At 40.5% G+C, this 14052-nt stretch overlaps 1 protein-coding gene across 3 annotated transcripts in view; it reads left to right on the top strand.

Annotated features, from left to right (window-relative positions):
- SHPRH (SNF2 histone linker PHD RING helicase) overlaps positions 1–13790 on the top strand; it is a 125977-nt gene extending 112187 nt beyond the window's left edge. For all 3 annotated transcript variants that reach the window (XM_039532356.1, XM_039532358.1, XM_039532357.1), the window contains exons 26-30: positions 1650–1742; positions 2510–2596; positions 4836–5014; positions 8087–8167; positions 12863–13790. In XM_039532356.1, coding sequence (XP_039388290.1) covers positions 1650–1742; positions 2510–2596; positions 4836–5014; positions 8087–8167; positions 12863–12959 — 537 coding nt within the window. In that variant the 3' untranslated portion in view covers positions 12960–13790. The remainder of the gene's footprint in view (positions 1–1649; positions 1743–2509; positions 2597–4835; positions 5015–8086; positions 8168–12862) is intronic.
- The last annotated feature ends 262 nt before the right edge of the window (positions 13791–14052 follow it).

Here is a 14052-nt window from a genome sequence, read left to right on the forward strand (position 1 = left end):
CCTTTTTGTTTATTAATTAATCATTCTAGCTCTGTCAAAAGTTTCCTTATCTTCCTACAGAAAATGTCAAAGACTGTTAACTCCTTTGTTCTGAAGAAGGAGAAAGATGCACTTAGTTGCAAGTCTTGGCACCTAGTTTTCCTCATTAATTATGATGGTCACATTTTAGATAATGTGGTTAAAAATTGTAATTTCTGAATTTAAAAAAAAAGAGAAAAAGAAATAAATCAGAGAAGGTGATTTTGCTGATAACCAGGCTTTATTTTGTCATTTGATACTGAGAATGCTCTCAGCTACATTGAACTCTCTGAGATGTCCAATTGTAGTTTACCTATAGAGAATCATTCATTAATCAGACTTTTATAGTGTTTTAGGGCCAAAATCTGTTCTATCTTCCATACCTTCCCCTGTATACTTTCCTCTTCGGTCTGGTGATGCCATCTTTTGGAATGGCCTACAGAGCAAAATTGTATACATTGGAGTCAAAGGGGGATGGAATGCCACCATAATTCTTCCTTCACCTCACTTCAGTAGAACTGCTATTGTCATGCTCAAGTGCTTTGGTGGATCTGGCCTTAATAAAGCATACTCCTGTAAGTTCTTATGAAGTTCACTCTGAGACCTTACACCAGTGGAGGATCAAACACAGAAGAACTTAATTGTGTTCTGCTCCTGGAATTCCCCTCCATCCCCTTACACTAAGGGGAGACAGCTGGCATAGGAGGTGGAAGAGGAACTTATGCAATCAAAGTAGTCTTAGTGACCAGAGAATTCAGCCCTTTATGTCAGTTCACATCTGTGCACATGCAATTCCAATCCTAGTTCACTAGCCATGTGCTTGTCTTATGTAGCCACTCAAACTATTTTTGGTTTTTAAAGCTGACCCAAGACAGTTCATTGCTTAGTTATTGGTTTTCAGATGGAGTTTCATGTATTGAGTTTGATGCTTGTGACATGCCTACCTGACACACATCTCTTCCTATGCCATATTTCTTCAATTATAATCATCAAAGCACTGAAGCTGGAGATCTCTTCTTTAAATGAAGGGGGAACTTGCTGGCAGGGTGCTCTCCATAATAGCCCTGGACTTCAGATTTCTATCCCTTCCACTTGATCCAAAATAGCCGGAGTCTGTTGACATTTACAACATTTGGGAAAGCCTATCTGTTAGAGTTAAATGAGAGCCAGGATTTGTGAGTACTGTTTATCTCAGATTTTTAATTGCTTGTTGGTTACGTTTTCTACTGATCTTTTGTTGTGATTGTTCTTTAAATGTCTGTTAAAAGCACCAAGGAGCTTTGGATAAGACGCCCCTCGTTAACATAAATCAAAATAAATAAAACAAATAATAGGTGGAACCCTGTGTTAAATAACCTTTTTTTTCTCTGCCCTGAGAAGAGTATGGTCTAAGAGCAAACCATGGTAAGTACTTCCAAAGTTCCAAAGGTATAATTTTATAAGACCTATCCAAAAAAAAATGTACCAGGGTAAGAGAGATTTGCTGATCCCTTTTGAGATATATAAGACAGACCGCACTATAAGAGATGCTAATAGAAAGATCAGAATATAATGTGCATGTGTGGTTTTGTTTCCTTCAGTTTTGCTTCATCCTACTGTATGCTGGTGTTTTTTCTTTCCCCTTTCCAAAGGGAAGTCACTCCACCAAAGTGGAAGCTGTGGTTCGGACTCTGAAGAAAATCCAGTTTAAAGATCCAGGGGCTAAATCTTTAGTTTTCTCAACGGTATTTATCAGCAGTTTCTACCTTAAAGGTTACTTTGTGTTCTACAAATTCTTAGATGCCAATATCTGTTTCCAAAATTCAGTTTAGCTACTAAACTATGTAAGTAGTTTTCAATATCCACTTGGTTCTTTGAGAATTGTGAAGGATTCTTCATGTCATTGGGACATTGTTGATACTGCTAATGGTTAATAGATGGAAAGTATTGTATAATAATAACTAGCTCTTATATAGCACTTTTCTTCAGTAGATCTCAAAGCACTTTTCAAGGGAGATCAGTATCATTATCCCCCATTTTACGATGTTCAAAGGGCAAACATTGAAAATTCATATGCAGACGTATTATCAGTTCTATGTGTATTTTAACTAGATAGAAAAGACACTGTCCAAGTATTTTTCATAAATTTTTAAACTACATTTCATTGTTGCAAATCTCTTCTGCTCAAACTTGTCTTTATTTCTTTGCACTAGTTTTCTCTCCTCTAGATTCTGTTTGCCCACTTTGAATGCTGGACTGTTTGCCACTTTGTATCTTTAATATTAAGACAATTTTTAAAATATATTCTTGGAGAGAAAAAACACACAAAAAAACCCAAAAATTTATTTAATGTTAATTTAATGCGTATCATAAGAGGTTCATTTTATAACTGCAGTCTCTTGGGTTATTTATTGGTAAGGTTAAGATATTACAGTCCTGCCATATTTTCATGTTCTATTGTTGTCAGTGCTATTTGTAATACTGACTTGCTTTTATATTGTGTTTTTTCTAGTGGCAAGATGTTTTGGACATAATTTCAAAAGCTCTAGATGATAACAACATGGTGTTTGCTCAGATTAACGGAATTAGTAAATTTCAGGTACAGAAAGCTGATTTTGCTGCAAGTCATTTTTTGCAGGAGGGGTTGGTGGGGGAATAATCAGCAGAAATTCATTTGACCCTTTTACCTTGCATCTCCTTTGGGAAAATGGAATGAGAATAATAGAACTGATCAAGGCAGAGCATATGATCTCTGAGCTAATGAACTCTAAAATCATAATAATTAAAAAAAACTATCAAAAACAAAAATAAGCCATAAACTATCATTTAAAAAAAATAATTGTATGGATGAAGGGGATGAGACAGATTGGCCACGGTGTTCTTTGGGATTCTTGCACTGCTGCTGCTCATTTGTCCTTTGGATAAAAGAAGACTTCTGTGTTCAGGGCTGTCAATTACTAAATTCTCTTTTAATTTAAAAAAAAAGACGACGAAAAAAAAAACCCCACCTGATTGTGACATTCTCTTCAGGAAACCTGGAAGTTTTACCCCTTTGCCTCAGCAAGAGAAAGTTTTGCTGGAGCTTAAATAGTATGTCACCTCCTTGCCACACCAGTCTGTCCGCCTCTCCAGCAAACTCTTTGAGACTCTGCCAATCTAAACCCAGGGCCAGTGCAACCATTTAGGCAACCTAGGTGGTCGCCTAGGGCACTGGGATTTGGGGGGGCACCATTTTCTTCGGCAGCAACCGCAGCAGCCGGATCTTCGGCCTCCCCGGTCACTGCCGGCATTTAGGCGGAGGGAGCTGGGGCAGGGGAGCGCGGGGAGGGCCGCCTGCAGCAAGTCAGGGGGGGGGGGCCGCATGCAAGGGAACTCCCCGCCCCAGCTCACCCCCGCCCCGCCTCCTCCCCGAGCATGCCGTGGCTGCTTCACTTCTCCCACCTCCCAGGCTTGCAGCGCCTAAGCTGATTGGCGCCACAAGCCTGGGAGGTGGGAGAAATGAAGCAGCCACGGTGTGCTCGGGGAGGAGGTGTGGCAGGGGTGAGGTGCTTCACTTCTCCCACCTCCCAGGCTTGCGATGCCAATCAGCTTAGGCGCCGCAAGCCTGGGAGGCGGGAGAAGTGAAGCAGCAATGGCATGCTCGGGGTGCTCGTGCTTGGAGCAGGGGGTGAGCTAGGGCGGGGAGGGGTGCCTCAGGGCGGAGGGTGGGGAGCTGCCACAAGGGGGGCACCTCAGGGCAGGGGGGGAGCGCCGTGGGGGAGGGGGGGCGCCTCAGGGCAGGGGTGGGGCGCAAGGTGGAAATTTCGCCTAGGGCGCGAAACATCCTTGCACCAGCCCTGTCTAAACCTTGTCTTGCAGGAAACATTCAGTGAACCCAGAGATGTGCCTCTGTAGTGTCCAGTCCCTCTCACTAGATACTCACAGAAATTACTAAATCCACTGTCTCCAAAGAGACAGCATACACACACACCAGCCTGATAGCCCAGCTGAAGGCATACTTTTTACCTTAATACACAGCACTGAGATGGTTTATAGTACAACTGAGAGTATGTTTATTAAAGAACATAGATGTAAGTGGTACTAAGCCAGAGAAAGAGACAGGTATGGTTACAAACAAAACAACATGCTTTTTAGTGACTAAAACTAACTTTAGCAAGTTATAATCTTTGCCTAAGCAGCTTTCTTACATCAGGCTACCACCATCTCCACCCCTTTGGGCAGGAGGATCCGCTGTTCACAGAATTAGTGGGTGCTGATCCCTTTGTCCCCTAAGTGAGGGGTAACTAAGGGATTTTCTGTCCTTCTTATAGTCTAGTAAACCTTTGAAATGTGTTTCTTTTGAGGTGAACACCCCAGACAGAGGTACTCTCCCACTGATGTGCAGATGCCATGCTGTCGTCTTCATCCTCTTTCTGTTGGTTTGCTAACTTTATTTACCTTAGATGCAAATATATTTTCACTGTCTCTAGATTACAAAGCTTGACCCCGGCAGACTGGCAAAATGTACATTGCTTTGTCCAGGACAAACTTATTTATCTGTTCTACTAGGATTACTTAGTCTGACCATGTTTTAGGAACATATTCCAAGCATACATACCTAACACTTTACACACTAAGTGTACATACAACACTCAGTAATATTAATGACCAGAAAGTCACCAGCTTTCCTAAAAGACCTTACTCACACTTTTATAGTACAATAATATTGTATACAATTAGTTGATTCAATTTCTTATTCTTCACCGTGGGGTGTCTGAATCCTGATTGTTGTACCTACCCTATACTCCTTATTCAGGAACAGCTGCCACTGAAATGCTAATATGGTGTTTATCTTCTAGGAGAACCTCTCAGCATTTAAATATGATCCCAAGATCAATATTTTGTTGCTACCCCTTCATACTGGTTCCAATGGATTAAACATAATTGAGGCAACTCATGTTCTGCTAGTGGAGCCCATTTTGAATCCTGCACATGAACTTCAGGCCATTGGCAGAGTGCATCGTATTGGGCAAACAAAGTAAGAATTAAAATAAATGTTGCTTAAAATTGCTGTTATATTGCCTTGCCAGTCTAAAATAATGTTATGCTCTTATGTGGCAACCTCCTTCTGAGAATCTCTAAGCTGTGAGGAAGTATAATAGGTATCCCCACTTTACAGATGGATAAACTGAGGAATAAAATGGTTATGGATTAAATCTTCAAATAGAACCTAAATACTTAAATCTTAAGTATCTAAAGTGACTTAAGCTCTTGCTTTCCATTTTCAAAAGTGACTTAAGCACTAAGTCCTATTGAAAGTCAGTGGGACTTAGGCACTTACGAAAACTTTGCCCTGCGTGATTTACCTAAGACCACATAGTCAGATCCAGGACTAGAATCTAGTGTCTTGACTCCATATCTCAAGCTCTAGCTGCTAGCATTACAAACTCTTTGATTTTTGTAAAAGCAGCTTAGGTTAATGATATTTTTCTATTTTATCTGAATGGCAGGTAATTCAGAAGGGATCAATATCTTACTAGCTTAACTGCTTTGGTCTCAAGAACCACATGCCTAACGTGGAAAAAAAGAAGCATAATATTTTTTTTCTTGTAAGCTTCTCTTCTCAGTTTTGCTGTTGTGTTTTAACGTAAACATCTTAACAATTCTTTTTTTTTCTAATTAGTGATCATAATCATTTAATTGTATATTTACACTAATAAAAACAAGCCACTCTGCCAGGGTGTGGCCCTTCTGCATGTAGTTCTGGGAAATGGGTGGGTTGGGCTGGAAAACAAAAAAGGCCCAATTCTCCCGTTTATTTAGGTAGCCACAAATTGAGCCTAACTCAGTAAAAAGTGGGTGAAGCACATTAAAGATTTGGGAGAGATTACTACTGACTCAGTTGTAAGCTCTGTCTTCCTTGGGAGCTGTGAAAGCACGCTCTCAAACATTGCAGGGCCTGGATTCTATAGGTCCAAAGGAAGTGAACCAAGAGTCAGAGGTAGATGAATGGAAATGAGGAGCAGTCATTCCCAGCAAAATGCTCCCGAGGGTGCTATTGGATTTCTGAGTGGAAATCAGCTTTGGAAATGCTGCTGTGAGCTCCCTTTCCATTTACACCCCCCTTTTGGGGAGGGGGATAACATATATATTTGGGGGTAGGTCTGGCTCCTGAGGAAGCTAGGTGGTCAGGCTAAGTACTGCTAGGGGAAAAACTTCCAGCACGGGTGCACGTGGCAAGCGCACACACCTATTGTGGAATAGACATGAGCAACACATCTCGAACACCAGTTATGGAAAAGGTAACTGTATTTTGTATTATATACTCTATTAAAATAATAATGAAAATAAAATTGTAAGGGGCCTTCAGTCAAGAAGAGAACTATGTACAAGTTAAATGTGTAGTAAGGGCCAAATTCTGTTGTTTCATTAGCATATATCTGGAGTTACTCCAGATTTAAACCCCTACCCTGCATAGGCCTTTGCTCATGCTTATCTTTCACCCACATGAGTAGTTCTATTGACTTTATCTAGTAAATTTTATGGTAGGGCTTGAAAGAATCCCATTGACTTCAATGGACTTTGAATCAGGTTCTAACTGAGCAGTGTTTAGTGCTCTTCATTTTCTAATATAAATTCCTCTTCTGAAAAAAAAAAGTATTATCAGAAGGGTCTCCAAGTATTTTCATAGATATTAACTTTTGATTTTTACTCTGCTCTGTTTCACCCACTCAGGACCTTGAAAATTCTTCTTATTTCCTTTTAGCTTTGCTATTCTCCATTTGGCAATCAGATTTTTTTACCCTTTTTTTATATGGCACGTAAGAAGCCAAATAAAGTGTTGGTTTGTCTTCTGCATTAGCGATATCAGCACAGCTCTGAAAATGAGGTTTAATTAGTCATTACCTGGCGCTCACTTTCTTGGATGGACTCAAAAGCAATAAAACATTGTAGGTCCTATACAAACAATGGACTGGGTTCATTACTCAGGACCAGATTATGACTGGCCCTCATAAAAGGGGTCTCTTCAAGACAGCATGCAAGGAGCCTGTCTCGATCCCTTTACTCAGGGAAGTTCAGGAGATGCTTCCTCCATGTCCTCATTCCATGTGAACATCTCCCCAAAGTGGGCCAGGAGAAGGCAGGACTTTTCTCCCATCCACATACCAAGCTAGTGTATGGAGCAGACCCAGCATACGAGGAGGAGCAGGCCACATTCCCTGAAGGAGTTTAGGTGCAGGAGTGCTCCTCCTGTGTGCTGAGGAGTTACCTGGGCTGGATTAACGCCTAGGTAAACCAGGCATGTCCCTGGGCCGGGGCCCCCACTTATTTATATTTATGTATATTTGCTGATGCAGATTTGCACACGGACTGAAAGAATTCACATGATGTTACGCCACTTTGTGCCAGATCACACCACCAATCACTAGGGTTGCCAGTTTTGGTTGGATGTATTTCTGGAGATTTCATCACATGACATAATCTTTAATAAAAGATTAATTTTTAATTCCTGGAGACTCCAGGACAACCCTGGAGGGTTGGCTATCCTACCAATCACTCAAGTGAGTGAAGTTCTTTCAGTTCATGTGCAGCACCACATCAGTGGATGAGTGGGCAGAGATATTCCTCACACGCAGCTGAGACTCATTTGCCATTTCCAAGCAAAGGGGAGGGGACTGGGTAAAGAAACTGCTTTGTTCTCCAACAGGGTAGGAGATGTGTTGAGTTAATCTGGCCCTGGGAGTTATAGAAGGAATCATGCCTCTGAGCTCCTGGGGTTGTGCTTCTCAGTCCCTAGGCAGGGTTGTGCACGTAATATACATTTTGAAACCTTTTTATTGTTACTAGTAAAACTGAGAGCAGAATTTTACCCAGTGTATATTTGGTTTTATTTAATTATTTTTATAATCATTGAGGGCCTGATCTTGCAAAGTTGCTATTTGAGTGGTGGGAAGTGCTGAACACCCTTTACTCTCAGTAGAGTAAAATCCGGAGGACACTTTCAACAAGGTTAAAATAATTTGTAGGGAGGCCAAAATTTGGGCCTAAACTTCTTCACAGTCCTATGGCAATATGCCAGTGCTCAATTTTATTTTTTTAACACTTGCAGGCCCACCATTGTTCACAGGTTCCTGATAAAAGCAACAATAGAAGAAAGAATGCAGATGATGCTGAAAACTGTAGAGAGAAGGTACATTTTTTGTGGGGTGGGGAGCTGAAAAGCATTGTTGTTGCACCAAAATGAAAGTCGTTTTCATACCACCCTGCATACACTCTTTTTAAAAGGTTATTACACTGTATTCATTATATTTGTGAGGTTTTTACTCAGTCATAAACTTTTGCTCAGCTGTGAAATGTTTTGACTAAAGTCCCAAAATGTTTTTAGCAAAGCTTTGAAAAATTGACACTTTAACCTGGATTTGGTATTCAGTGATTTGAAACAGAAACACAATGTAAATAAGTCCAGTTACTGGCCAGACATTTTAATTAAGAGACCAGAAGAGTCTCCAAGGACATGAATCATTCAGGTATATGTGTGTTGAATAACCATAAATGTGAGACCAGATTCACGTCTTCAGTAATCCAGTTTTACAGTAGTGTAATTGCATAGAAATCAGTGAAATTACACTATCATAAAACTGGACTAATGCAATGGTGAACTAGACCTAAGGTGGATAGAGTTTTTGCTATTAATAATGTTATTTAAGCATTGGACAAATTATTTGAGTTTTTACATGCAAAAACATTAGAATGGTACAGATGTGTACCAGGTTAAGCTGTAAAAGCTGGTATTTGGACAAATCTTGTATTGGCTAGATAACTAATCAATGTGATGTGGATGTTACATTTCTGGTTTACATTAGACTTTTCTTTTTTCTTTCGGGGGGGAAACCCTTATTACCCAGGCATTTTAATTATATCTAATAGTAAGAGACTGACGTAAGCCCTGAAGCATGAGATTTAATATCCCGTCCCAAATTTTTGCTATTAATCATGTTATTTAACCACTGGACAAATTATTTGAATTTTTACATGCAAAAACATCTTATTCAATCTATTTATCACTGACCTTGGAACCAAAAGTAGGAGTGGGCTGATAAAGTTTGCGGATGACACGAAGTTGGGAGGTATTGCCAATTCGGAGAAGGATCGGGATATCCTCCAGGGAGATTTGGATGACCTTGTAAACTGGAGTATTAGTAATAGGATGAAATTCAATAGTGAGAAGTGTAAGGTTATGCATTTAGGGATGACTAACAGGATTTTTAGTTATAAGCTGGGGACGCACCAGTTGGAAGTAACAGAAGAGGAGAAGGACCTCGGAGTCCTGGTTGATCGCAGGATGACTATGAGTTGGCAATGTGATGTGGCCGTTAAAAAAGCTAATGCGGTCTTGGGATGCATTAGACAAGGTATTTCTAGTAGAGATAAGGAGGTGCTAGTCCCATTATACAAGGCGTTGGTGAGACCTCATTTGGAGTACTGTGTGCAGTTTTGGTCTCCCATGTTTAAGAAGGATGAATTCAAACTGGAACGGGTACAAAGAAGGGCCACTAGAATGATCCGAGGAATGGAAAGCCTGTTGTATGAAAGGAGACTTGAGGAGCTCGGTTTGTTTTCCTTAATCAAAAGAAGGTTGAGAGGAGATATGATTGTTCTCTTTAAATATATCAGAGGGATAAATACCAGGGAGGGAGAGGAATTATTTCAGCTCAGTACTAATGTGGACACGAGAACAAATGGATATAAATTGGCAGTCGGGAAGTTTAGGCTTGAAATTAGACGAAGGGTTCTAACCATCAGGGGAGTGAAATTCTGGAACAGCCTACCGAGGGAAACAGTGGGGGCGAAGGACCTCTCTGGCTTTAAGATTAAGCTTGATAAGTTTATGGAGGGAATGGTTTGATAGGATAACGTGATTTAGTCAATAGGTCAATAACGTGCGACCACTGGTAATTAGTACCGAGGGTCAATGTTGGGATATTGAAAGTCTTTTTCCTGAGTGTCTGGCTGGAGAGTCTTGCCCACATGCTCGGGGTTCAGCTGATCGCCATATTTGGGGTCGGGAAGGAATTTTCCTCCAGGGTAGATTGGCAGTGGCCCTGGAGGTTTTTCACCTTCCTCCGCAGCATGGGGCAGGGGTCGCTTGCTGGAGGATTATCTGCTTCTTGAAGTCTTTAAATCAGGATTTGGGGACTTCAACAGCTGAGTCAAGGGAAAGAATTATTTCAGGAGTGGGTGGGTCAGCTTTTGTGGCCTGCATCTTGCGGGAGGTCAGACTAGATGATCATAATGGTCCCTTCTGATCATAAGTTCTATGATTCTATGATTAGAATAGAACAGATGTGGAAAATTGATGAGACAATACTTTCAAAGATAAGGATGATGCCTTACCCCTCATAACCATACCCTTACCCCTCCAAATAAATACAAGGTGAGAATTTCTAGTCGTACAGCATAGTAATAGTCAACAGTTATGGAAAAAATAAACCCTTTAACTGCACAGTTCCCTCCATTTAGTTCACAGAATCAAGCTTTTGTGTCTAGACGAACTGCAGATCCAATATAGCTGCAGAGGAGCAAAACTACTGTATTATGCTTCTTGCCCAAACAACAAAAACACCAGATGAGTTCTGATTTCAGTCTTTTTATTACTTGTGGTAGTTTGGGAAGATGTACAAAGCAGGGTTTACATCAGTCTCTTACTGTTAGAGATCAGGATCTTCTACTGGGGGCAGATTATTCCACCTTCTGAAGCATATGGTTACTGGTCACTATCAGACGAGGTCCTGGACTAGATGGAACTTAGGTCTGATCCAGTATGGCAATTCTTGTGTTCTGAATCTGAGTAGTACTGAATAATATGAACAATAAAATATCTGATCAGACTACTTGAATTGCTTTGTCTTTAAAATTGCGTAGTGAGAAGACTTATAAGATGGTCTCCACATAATAAACAGGATGGTTCATGTTGCTTTGGTTGAGCATGGTAATAACCATACCCTTCCTTAGAGAGACAAGAGGGGTGAAGTAATATCTTTCATTGGACCAACTTCTGCTGGTGAGAGATCCATCTAGTGAGCCTCACAGAGCTCCTCTTCTGGTCTGGGGAAGGTACTCTGGGAAAAGTGTCACAGCTAAATGCAAGGTGACACATTGTTTAGCACAAATTCTAAGGAACTGTTCAAGATAGAGTGGCCTGTTATGACCTCTGCAGTCATAAGACAAAAAGAGGGGGATAGTGCAGATTGTTGCAATAAGCCATAAATCCATTGTTTCTGTTCAGTCTGTGATTTTTCATGTCTAGCAGAGTTATGAATTTAAACTCCCAGATTTGCCTTTTGAAAGTGTTGTGTAGGTTTCCTTTGAGGATGAGGATTGATAAGTCAGATATAGTGATCACTTTGTGAAAAGCGTTCACCCGCAGGTGATATGGTGTTTTTGTCTTTTATCATTTTTCTGTGTGAGTTAATTTGAGAGCATAGTGATTATCTGATTTTACGCACATAGTTGCTATTGGGGCATTTAGTGAAGTGGATGAAGTATACCACATGTTGTGATAGGTACATGTAAGATCCATGGATATTGAAATGTGTTGTGGAAGGTGTTGATCACTACAGCAGTGGAGATATGTCTGCACGTTTTGCATCTGTTGTTCTGACAGTTGGTGTGTCCTGGTCTGTGGGGAGCTTGCTTCTGATGATGAGCTTGGAGAGGTTGGTGGGGTGTTTGAAGGCCAGAAGTGAGGGTTCAGGAAAGATTTCTTTTAGGATGGGGTCCCCATTGAGTATGGGTTGTACTTGTTTTGATGATACCCCATATAAGTTCCAGTGTAGGGTGGTCTGGGACAACTAAGGGCATGCAGTCAGAGGGAGATTTATTTCTGTATTGAAGCAGGGTCTCAGGATATTTGTGTGGCCCATTCCATGATTCAGTCTGCTACTCTGGTGGAGTGTCCTTGTTTGGTGAAGGCAGTTTTGAATAATAAGATATATATCCCAGACTTTCTCCTGGGAGCATATTCTGTGGTATCTGAGTGCCTGACTGTAGATAACAGATTTGGTGGTGAGTTTGGGGTGAATACTGGATCTTTGAAAGTAGTTGTGGTGATCTTTCTTGTATATGGTTGTCTGTAGGGATCCATTGCTGAAGCTGATCGTGGTGTCCAGAGGAGTTTAATGGATTAGGATTGGTTGTTGAAGTTGTGGTGGAAATCTATAAGGGAATTTAAGCCAGAGTTTCATCCAGAGGATGAAAATATCATCAATGTGTTTGAGGTAAATCACTGGTTTTGTGATGCATTTGTCTTCTTCAAGGTGGCCCATGAAGAGGTTGGCATATGGCTGGTTTGGACAAAGTGTTGTTGAATGTAAAATTGCTATGGGTGAAGATGAAATAGATAAGTTTGTCTGTGTGTTTGGATGGATATCTGAGGTCTGTCCATCATTTTGTAAATATTTGAGGCAGGCATCATTGTGGTCTGTAACCTACTAACCCCTTCTTTTTGTCCTATCACTGCAGAGCTGTTAATGGGCCACTCTACCTTAAATGGTCCCTTAAAATATGTACTGACTACTTATGTTGAACAATCTGTTCCACCTTGCATTTAGCTGTGATGTTTGGAGTACTTTTCCCAGAGCTGAAGGAGAAAGCTTGTCTCTCTCACCATTAGAAGTTGGTCCAATAAAAGATAATACCTCACCAATCTTGTCTTTCAAATATCTTGGGACCAACATGGCTACAAGTACACTGTATACATACCCTTCCTTGTCATCTTCCTTTGTGATGTTCACTGTAGTATAAATATTAAACAATCTACAACTGCATGTTCTTTCTTTATTGCACAGAGTCTGTTCTCTAACTCTCGTGCAAATTTTCCCTACAGCCACACCAGCTCTTCCATGAAACAGTCAGAAGCCTCAGTGTTGACAGTGGCTGATCTGGCAGACCTTTTCACAGAAGAAACTGAAGAACTTGAGTGAAACAACTTTTGATTTGACTCAGTGAAATCAGAAGGGACATGTCTTAGTAATAGCATCTGCATTAAATCAGTTGACCTGTCATAAATTCCAGTAGATGTCAAACACCCTTCTTCTGTTAGGATTGCTAGAATTAGTAAGGTTTTTAATCATTTTCATTTGATTCTGTGGCTATGTCCTTATCAGCACGTTTTCTGATAGCACTGGAGAGCTATTGCACTTTGCACACTATACAAAATAATGGATTTTATTTCCAAAGAACATTTGAGCTGGACTTTTGAGGGTAAAATCTTGGCTCCAGTGAAGTTAACAGGAGTTTTGCCACCATCTTCAATGGGGCCAGGATTTCACTCAGAGTAAAGCTTTGCTTTGGGAGAAGGGAAAGTTAAGTCACAGAAACTGAACAGAGTATTTTGCTTCTCGAGTTTTTTACTCTCCAAAGCATTATTGAGAATTAATACCCTCATAGAAAGGGCTCTAGGGTTCTCAGCATATAACTCTCAAGGATTGCACCTCTTATTCATGACACTTAAAATAAACTACTAACTAGTTGGGTATTCGTAATGCCCTTTTTAGGTATTCATGCAGATTATGTAACACCATAGAAGTTTCATTGCAAGTTAGATTTCGTGTTCACTTACTGCAGTGTTATCTTGATAAATTATGCCTTTTATATGTATATTGGTCTTAAAATAACAGTAAAAAACTGAATCAGTTGTACACATTTTTAAAAATTCTTAAAGCCATGACTACTTTACTGCTTTGCTGTAAGTATTTGGGCTCCTTTGTTATAGAATTTAAAAAAAAATTAAGCTATCCATCATTTTATACTCATTTGGTGTCTGTGTGCTTTTCTTCTCTTTTCCCCATTCACTTCTTTTCAGAAACTATGGGCTTGTCTGCACAGTGCGCCAGAAGGGTGTGATTTGTAAAGCACACTAACGTTGTTGTGCTCTAACTGCACCGGGGTAGGCCCTGCTTGCATTGTCTAAAAGGTACCTCGTCTTGTGGACTACATTAATGTGAACTAGGTACCTTTTAGAGCACACCTGCAGGATCTGCATGGGGCAGTTCACATCTCCTCCTTTCCAACCCT

The sequence above is a fragment of the Mauremys reevesii genome, linkage group 3 (genome assembly GCF_016161935.1).
Source record: "Mauremys reevesii isolate NIE-2019 linkage group 3, ASM1616193v1, whole genome shotgun sequence".
NCBI classification, from domain to species: Eukaryota; Metazoa; Chordata; order Testudines; family Geoemydidae; genus Mauremys; species Mauremys reevesii.